The 8,722-nt window shown below is 44.8% G+C and overlaps 1 protein-coding gene across 1 annotated transcript in view; it reads left to right on the forward strand.

Annotated features, from left to right (window-relative positions):
• Nucleotides 1-274: 274 nt before the first annotated feature.
• trub1 (TruB pseudouridine synthase family member 1) overlaps nucleotides 275-8,722 on the forward strand; it is an 18,177-nt gene continuing 9,729 nt past the window's right edge. Inside the window, exons 1-3 of the mRNA XM_022766051.1 lie at nucleotides 275-444; nucleotides 533-631; nucleotides 3,930-3,985. Coding sequence (XP_022621772.1) covers nucleotides 297-444; nucleotides 533-631; nucleotides 3,930-3,985 — 303 coding nt within the window. The 5' untranslated portion in view covers nucleotides 275-296. The remainder of the gene's footprint in view (nucleotides 445-532; nucleotides 632-3,929; nucleotides 3,986-8,722) is intronic.

Genomic DNA, 8,722 nt, shown 5'->3' on the forward strand with positions numbered 1-8,722 from the left:
ATCTTGGTCAGTGTAGTTTCGAAAAAAAATATTATCGAGCCAGGTACCCTCGTCCTGAGAGAGGATAAGTAAAACGAATTAAACTGTACTTAATCAAGCTTTAGTAGTCTAAAACTGAGATGAAGCGTAATGATATTTAATATAATGTTATTTCATATCATTTTATTTTGACTTGTTGTAGTCAAAGACGCAATCAACGATTGAACCAGTAGATGGCGGTAACACAACAACTAGTCGCTAAGCTTCAGTTTACAAGTAGAAGAAGAAGAGTGTTGGCCGTGGAGGACTGAACAAGCATGGCTGGAAACATCAGTAACTCAGCGGCCCCGATATCTAGTTCTCTGTCTAAACTGCAGTCTTTAAATGGGTTGTTTGCGATATATAAAAAACAAGGGCCGACATCTGCAGACGTGTTGAATGCACTCAAAGAAGCTTTACTCAGGGGTAATACGACAGGACAGCATCAAGACATACGTCTGTTGTCAACTGCTGTCGCTGACAGTGAAATGTTTGTGTGTCACGTATCTTTCAGAAGCTGGAGTAGAAAACCCAAACCCGCGAAAGAGAAGGAAGCAGAGCCTAAAGATGGGGCACGGAGGGACCCTGGACAGTGCTGCCAGTGGGGTGTTAGGTAAGAGGACAGTACCATGTACACAGCCGGGCGCTGGTGCACGTGCGACAGTTGTCATTCCTGCCTTGTTAGAGGTTTTAACTGTTAGCGATGTATCTCGATTACATTTACTTACTTGAACACTGCCATCAAGCCTTTTAAAAAGGGGAAAATATTTGTATTGTATACAAAAACATATACATATACTTCTACCAACAAAATAAAGCTACAGAATAGTAGGCCTATCAGTACGTCCCAATACTACCGTGGCCCTGAGAGTTCAACAAACTGCAACCTAGGAAAACACATGAAAATTCAGAAAACATCTATTTGACAGCACATTTACTGCAAATACCCACAATGCAACCAAATATAGAAACACACTGCAAGTAGCAAAGACAACAACAGAAGTGTTTCCAGGGGACACAAAAAATTGATAATCCCGGCTGGGAAGCACTTGCATGGATATATTATAATTACATCCATGTGCAGTTGTTGCTCAATGCTTTTAAATTCAAAAGTTACAAAGCATTGAACAACAAGGTCGTCCCAGCCAGGTTGATCACTTTTAAGTTCATATCACTTATGTTAGTAAGGAAACTAAAACAGTATCAAGAAAAGTGTTCCTGCTATCAAATACCTCATCTCTAAAAGTAAGATCCTCTAAATCAAGTTGTGTCATGGACTTCATTTTAGTCAGAATATTTGTCAGGATACAACAGCATATCTTTACACAAAGAGAAGATCTCACCATTTATTAACGGTCAAGTTAACAATAAAATGCAACAGATGAACAAACTTATATATATGTATGAGTAATCTACTCTTCTAGATGATCATCAATCATCAATAAAATATAAATAAAATAAAGTATTATATTCATATTTATAATAACAGAAACAGGACAGACAAGGTTACCAAAAAGGTCTAGTGTCAACATCCTCATTCAGTTGCTGAAGAGATTCAGTATTCAAAGTAGGCAGTACAACTGATAAGTTTTACTTTGGCAACGTTTGATTTCATGAACTCAGTCCCAAGGAGGGGTGGCAACTTTCTCAATGCCTGTTTATTGGTTTGTGTTAATCTTGTGTTGTGCCTTAGTGAAGTGCACCTCAGCCAGTTTTGAACATCCCTCATCTGACTCTAGATATGTGTTCAGTGACGCATGTATACAAAGAATGGGATAGGCTAGACCACACAGGCAGCTGATGAGGTGTACTGCTTGTGTTGTACTACAAATAATTACATGTATCATTTTAATATCATGAGCAACTTGTGGACAATGGAGGGGGTGTAGATACTGTAAAGACATGTCTGAATGGATATGCATGTCAGATGTGTGAGGCTGTACTTAAGCACAGTGATACTGTGAGCAAAATGCTAATGTCAGCATGCTAACATGCTGATGACTATTTATAAAGTGTACCATGTTCACACACTTTTAGTGTGTTAGCATGCCAAAGCTTTCTGCAGTGAACACACAGTCCAGCACCTCATTAGTTTTGAAGGTATTTGTTCATAAAGCAAAGGACAGGATAAAATGAATTTTCTGCCTGATGATGGAGCTAGATGAAAGGTCAGAGGATCAGCCAGAAATTCACCAAAATGATCACTATTCATCCTGAGGGGAACATGAAAGTCTCAACCAAATTTCACTGAAAAACAAAAATGGCAACCTCATGGTGGCGCTTGAGGAAACTTGAGAGGATCAACAAAGTAAATAGGATCTTCCACTGGTGACCATGAATGTTCCCTTTTGACACTGTCAGAGAGATGTTAATCAACCATGATTTTTACTGAGGTTGTAGTCAGTACTGGTGTTGTCTACATTCATTAAACTGTGGGACTAGATGAACTGTGTAGGACATAGAATGAGCCCCAGATCAGTTCTCTTTAGTCTCTCATGGAGCTGGATTCACAATCGCACTGAAAATCAAAGTAAAATATTGAAATCACAGGCTGATCCAACTTGCATGAATTTCATCACAGCAACTCATAATGTGTCTCAGTAGTGTGTAAGGCCCCCACGTGCCTGTTTGCACTCCCGACAACCTGTGGGCGTATGGTGTCCTGGGGGATCTCCTCCCTGACCTGGATCAGGGCATCAGTGAGCTCCTGGACAGTCTGTGGCGGTACTTGGCAGCGTCTGATGCACAGATACATTACGTCCCATAGGTGCTCATTTGGATTAAGGTCAGGGGAGCGTGAGGGTCAATCAATGGCATCAATGCCTTCATCATCCAGGAACTGCCTACACACTCTGGCCATATGAGGCCGGGCATTGTCCTGCACCAGGAGGAACCCAGGGCCCACTGCACCAGCGTAAGGTCTGACAATCGCTCTGAGGATTTCATCCCTGTACCTAACAGCAGTCAGGGTACCGCTGGCTGTGACATGGAGGTCCGTGTGACTCTCCAAGGATATGCTTCCCCAGACCATCACTGACTCACCGCCAAACCGGTCATGCTGGATGATGTTACAGGCAGCATAGCGATCACCATGGCGTCTCCAGACTCTTTCACGCCTGTCACATGTGCTCAGTGTGAACTTGCTCTCATCTGTGAAGAGATCAGGGCGCCAGTGGCAGACCTGCCAATTCTGGTGTTCTCTGGCGAATGCCAGTCGAGCTGCAGGGTGCTGGGCTGTGAGCACAGGTCCCACTAGAGGATGTCGGGCCCTCATGCCACCCTCATGGAGTCTGTTTCTGACAGTTTGGTCAGAAACATGCACACCAGTAGCCTGCTGGAGGTCATGTTGTAGGGCTCTGGCAGTGCTCCTCCTGTTCCTCCTCACACAAAGGAGCAGGTACCGGTCCTGCTGCTTGGTTGATGCCCTTCTACAGCCCTGTCCAGCTCTCCTCGTGTAACAGCCAGTCTCCTTGTTCCTCCTCCATGCTCTTGAGACTGTGCTGGGAGACACAGCAAACCTTCTTGGGGCCTCACGTATGGATGTGCCATCCTGGAGGAGCTGGACTACCTGTGCAACCTGATTGGGCTGCAGGTACCGCCTCATGCTACCAGTAGTTACAAGGACACTAGCAAAACACAAAACTAGAGAACAATCAGTCAGGAAGGATCAGGAGAGAGCAACTGTCTGTGGCCACCACATGCAAAACCATTCCCCTTTTATTGTCTTGCTTTGGCCTCTCCATTGCACCTGTTGCCACTTTCACTTCCACCAAAGCAGGTGAAATTGATTCACAATCACTTGTGCTTCCTAAAAGGACAGATTTATATCCCTGAAGTTTAATTGACTTGGTGTTATATTGTGATGATGAAGTGTTGCCTTGAGATTCTAACATGGTCTCTGTTTCTTTCAGTTGTTGGTGTTGGGAATGGCACAAAAATGCTCACTACCATGTTAACTGGTTCAAAGGTGAGTTTGTTTACACTTAATGTTAAAAAGTGAAAAAAGAGCTATGAATCACTACAGTGGCAAGAAAAAATGTGTGGACCCTTTGGAATGACCTTGTTTTCTGTATTAATTGGTCATGAAATTTAATGAGATCTTCATCTAAAGTCACAACTTATAGACTATAGTATTTATAGTATTTACACAACCGTAAAACATTTAAAGTGCTGGTAGAAAAAGTAAAGGAATCATTGCATTTAATTTAATAACTGGTTGAACCTCTTTTGGCAGCAATGACCTCACACCAGCTCCTCCAGTAGCTCCCGATCAGACCTGCACAATGTTTACGATGAATTCTGTGGACCATTCCGCATTATATAGCTGCTTCAGCTCAGATAGATTCTCATTATTGAGCCGTAACTAACGTAGGAGCAGAAGGCTGCATCCAGTTTTCCTACGGCTGTTGCTGGGAACCTTAAATAAAGCAGCAGTGGATGATCTCAGTGTTCTCGGAGGTACATAGTTAATCAGGGAGTTAGCAATGTAGCTTGGTCCTTGCCCATTAAGGCCTTTGTATATGAGGAGGAGGAGCTTGAAATCAGTCCTGAATGTCACAGGAAGGCCATGCGGAGCCTCTAAAACTGGACTGATGTGCTCTCTCTTCTTGGTTCTGGTTAATAGCCAAGCTGCAGAGTTTTGAATTAGCTGAAGTCTCTCAGTGGTTTTCTTCAGCAGCCCAGTAAAAAGTGTGTTGCAGTAATCAAGTCAGCTTGAAATGAAGGCATGAATTTCATCACAGCAACTCATAATGTGTCTCAGTAGTGTGTATGGCCCCCACGTGCCTGTTTGCACTCCCGACAACCTGTGGGCGTATGGTGTCCTGGGGGATCTCCTCCCTGACCTGGATCAGGGCATCAGTGAGCTCCTGGACAGTCTGTGGCGGTACTTGGCAGCGTCTGATGCACAGATACATTACGTCCCATAGGTGCTCATTTGGATTAAGGTCAGGGGAGCGTGAGGGTCAATCAATGGCATCAATGCCTTCATCATCCAGGAACTGCCTACACACTCTGGCCATATGAGGCCGGGCATTGTCCTGCACCAGGAGGAACCCAGGGCCCACTGCACCAGCGTAAGGTCTGACAATCGCTCTGAGGATTTCATCCCTGTACCTAACAGCAGTCAGGGTACCGCTGGCTGTGACATGGAGGTCCGTGTGACTCTCCAAGGATATGCTTCCCCAGACCATCACTGACCCACCGCCAAACCGGTCATGCTGGATGATGTTACAGGCAGCATAGCGATCACCATGGCGTCTCCAGACTCTTTCACGCCTGTCACATGTGCTCAGTGTGAACTTGCTCTCATCTGTGAAGAGATCAGGGCGCCAGTGGCAGACCTGCCAATTCTGGTGTTCTCTGGCGAATGCCAGTCGAGCTGCAGGGTGCTGGGCTGTGAGCACAGGTCCCACTAGAGGATGTCGGGCCCTCATGCCACCCTCATGGAGTCTGTTTCTGACAGTTTGGTCAGAAACATGCACACCAGTAGCCTGCTGGAGGTCATGTTGTAGGGCTCTGGCAGTGCTCCTCCTGTTCCTCCTCACACAAAGGAGCAGGTACCGGTCCTGCTGCTTGGTTGATGCCCTTCTACAGCCCTGTCCAGCTCTCCTCGTGTAACAGCCAGTCTCCTTGTTCCTCCTCCATGCTCTTGAGACTGTGCTGGGAGACACAGCAAACCTTCTTGGGGCCTCACGTATGGATGTGCCATCCTGGAGGAGCTGGACTACCTGTGCAACCTGATTGGGCTGCAGGTACCGCCTCATGCTACCAGTAGTTACAAGGACACTAGCAAAACACAAAACTAGAGAACAATCAGTCAGGAAGGATCAGGAGAGAGCAACTGTCTGTGGCCACCACATGCAAAACCATTCCCCTTTTATTGTCTTGCTTTGGCCTCTCCATTGCACCTGTTGCCACTTTCACTTCCACCAAAGCAGGTGAAATTGATTCACAATCACTTGTGCTTCCTAAAAGGACAGATTTATATCCCTGAAGTTTAATTGACTTGGTGTTATATTGTGATGATGAAGTGTTGCCTTGAGATTCTAACATGGTCTCTGTTTCTTTCAGTTGTTGGTGTTGGGAATGGCACAAAAATGCTCACTACCATGTTAACTGGTTCAAAGGTGAGTTTGTTTACACTTAATGTTAAAAAGTGAAAAAAGAGCTATGAATCACTACAGTGGCAAGAAAAAATGTGTGGACCCTTTGGAATGACCTTGTTTTCTGTATTAATTGGTCATGAAATTTAATGAGATCTTCATCTAAAGTCACAACTTATAGACTATAGTATTTATAGAACACAACCGTAAAACATTTAAAGTGCTGGTAGAAAAAGTAAAGGAATCATTGCATTTAATTTAATAACTGGTTGAACCTCTTTTGGCAGCAATGACCTCACACCAGCTCCTCCAGTAGCTCCCGATCAGACCTGCACAATGTTTACGATGAATTCTGTGGACCATTCCGCATTATATAGCTGCTTCAGCTCAGATAGATTCTCATTATTGAGCCGTAACTAACGTAGGAGCAGAAGGCTGCATCCAGTTTTCCTACGGCTGTTGCTGGGAACCTTAAATAAAGCAGCAGTGGATGATCTCAGTGTTCTCGGAGGTACATAGTTAATCAGGGAGTTAGCAATGTAGCTTGGTCCTTGCCCATTAAGGCCTTTGTATATGAGGAGGAGGAGCTTGAAATCAGTCCTGAATGTCACAGGAAGGCCATGCAGAGCCTCTAAAACTGGACTGATGTGCTCTCTCTTCTTGGTTCTGGTTAATAGCCAAGCTGCAGAGTTTTGAATTAGCTGAAGTCTCTCAGTGGTTTTCTTCAGCAGCCCAGTAAAAAGTGTGTTGCAGTAATCAAGTCAGCTTGAAATGAAGGCATGAATCAATCTTTCAGCATCTTTTTGGTTTATAAATGGCCGTACTTTAGCTGTTTCTGTGTCTATGGAAAATTATGTTTTTGTCACCTTGTTGATGTGGGACTTGAAGCTTAGATCTGAATCCAAGATAATGCCAAGACTTGTTACCTCAGATTTAATCCAGGGAATCAGTTTCCCCAGGTTATTGAACAGCATTGTTTTTTTGTTTTGGGGCCGACTAGTAGGATTTCAGTTTTGTCCTCATTTAACTTTAAGAAGTTGTTGCTCATCCATTTATTTATTGCTAGAAGACATATAGTAATGGAGTTTATCGCTGCAGCATCATTTGGTTCAGCAGAGATGTACAGTTTNAGGGTACCGCTGGCTGTGACATGGAGGTCCGTGTGACTCTCCAAGGATATGCTTCCCCAGACCATCACTGACTCACCGCCAAACCGGTCATGCTGGATGATGTTACAGGCAGCATAGCGATCACCATGGCGTCTCCAGACTCTTTCACGCCTGTCACATGTGCTCAGTGTGAACTTGCTCTCATCTGTGAAGAGATCAGGGCGCCAGTGACAGACCTGCCAATTCTGGTGTTCTCTGGCGAATGCCAGTCGAGCTGNACCGGTCATGCTGGATGATGTTACAGGCAGCATAGCGATCACCATGGCGTCTCCAGACTCTTTCACGCCTGTCACATGTGCTCAGTGTGAACTTGCTCTCATCTGTGAAGAGATCAGGGCGCCAGTGGCAGACCTGCCAATTCTGGTGTTCTCTGGCGAATGCCAGTCGAGCTGCAGGGTGCTGGGCTGTGAGCACAGGTCCCACTAGAGGATGTCGGGCCCTCATGCCACCCTCATGGAGTCTGTTTCTGACAGTTTGGTCAGAAACATGCACACCAGTAGCCTGCTGGAGGTCATGTTGTAGGGCTCTGGCAGTGCTCCTCCTGTTCCTCCTCACACAAAGGAGCAGGTACCGGTCCTGCTGCTTGGTTGATGCCCTTCTACAGCCCTGTCCAGCTCTCCTCGTGTAACAGCCAGTCTCCTTGTTCCTCCTCCATGCTCTTGAGACTGTGCTGGGAGACACAGCAAACCTTCTTGGGGCCTCACGTATGGATGTGCCATCCTGGAGGAGCTGGACTACCTGTGCAACCTGATTGGGCTGCAGGTACCGCCTCATGCTACCAGTAGTTACAAGGACACTAGCAAAACACAAAACTAGAGAACAATCAGTCAGGAAGGATCAGGAGAGAGCAACTGTCTGTGGCCACCACATGCAAAACCATTCCCCTTTTATTGTCTTGCTTTGGCCTCTCCATTGCACCTGTTGCCACTTTCACTTCCACCAAAGCAGGTGAAATTGATTCACAATCACTTGTGCTTCCTAAAAGGACAGATTTATATCCCTGAAGTTTAATTGACTTGGTGTTATATTGTGATGATGAAGTGTTGCCTTGAGATTCTAACATGGTCTCTGTTTCTTTCAGTTGTTGGTGTTGGGAATGGCACAAAAATGCTCACTACCATGTTAACTGGTTCAAAGGTGAGTTTGTTTACACTTAATGTTAAAAAGTGAAAAAAGAGCTATGAATCACTACAGTGGCAAGAAAAAATGTGTGGACCCTTTGGAATGACCTTGTTTTCTGTATTAATTGGTCATGAAATTTAATGAGATCTTCATCTAAAGTCACAACTTATAGACTATAGTATTTATAGAACACAACCGTAAAACATTTAAAGTGCTGGTAGAAAAAGTAAAGGAATCATTGCATTTAATTTAATAACTGGTTGAACCTCTTTTGGCAGCAATGACCTCACACCAGCTCCTCCAGTAGCT

The sequence above is a fragment of the Seriola dumerili genome, unplaced genomic scaffold (genome assembly GCF_002260705.1).
Source record: "Seriola dumerili isolate Sdu_G_001 unplaced genomic scaffold, Sdu_1.0 BDQW01000807.1, whole genome shotgun sequence".
NCBI classification, from domain to species: domain Eukaryota; kingdom Metazoa; phylum Chordata; class Actinopteri; order Carangiformes; family Carangidae; genus Seriola; species Seriola dumerili.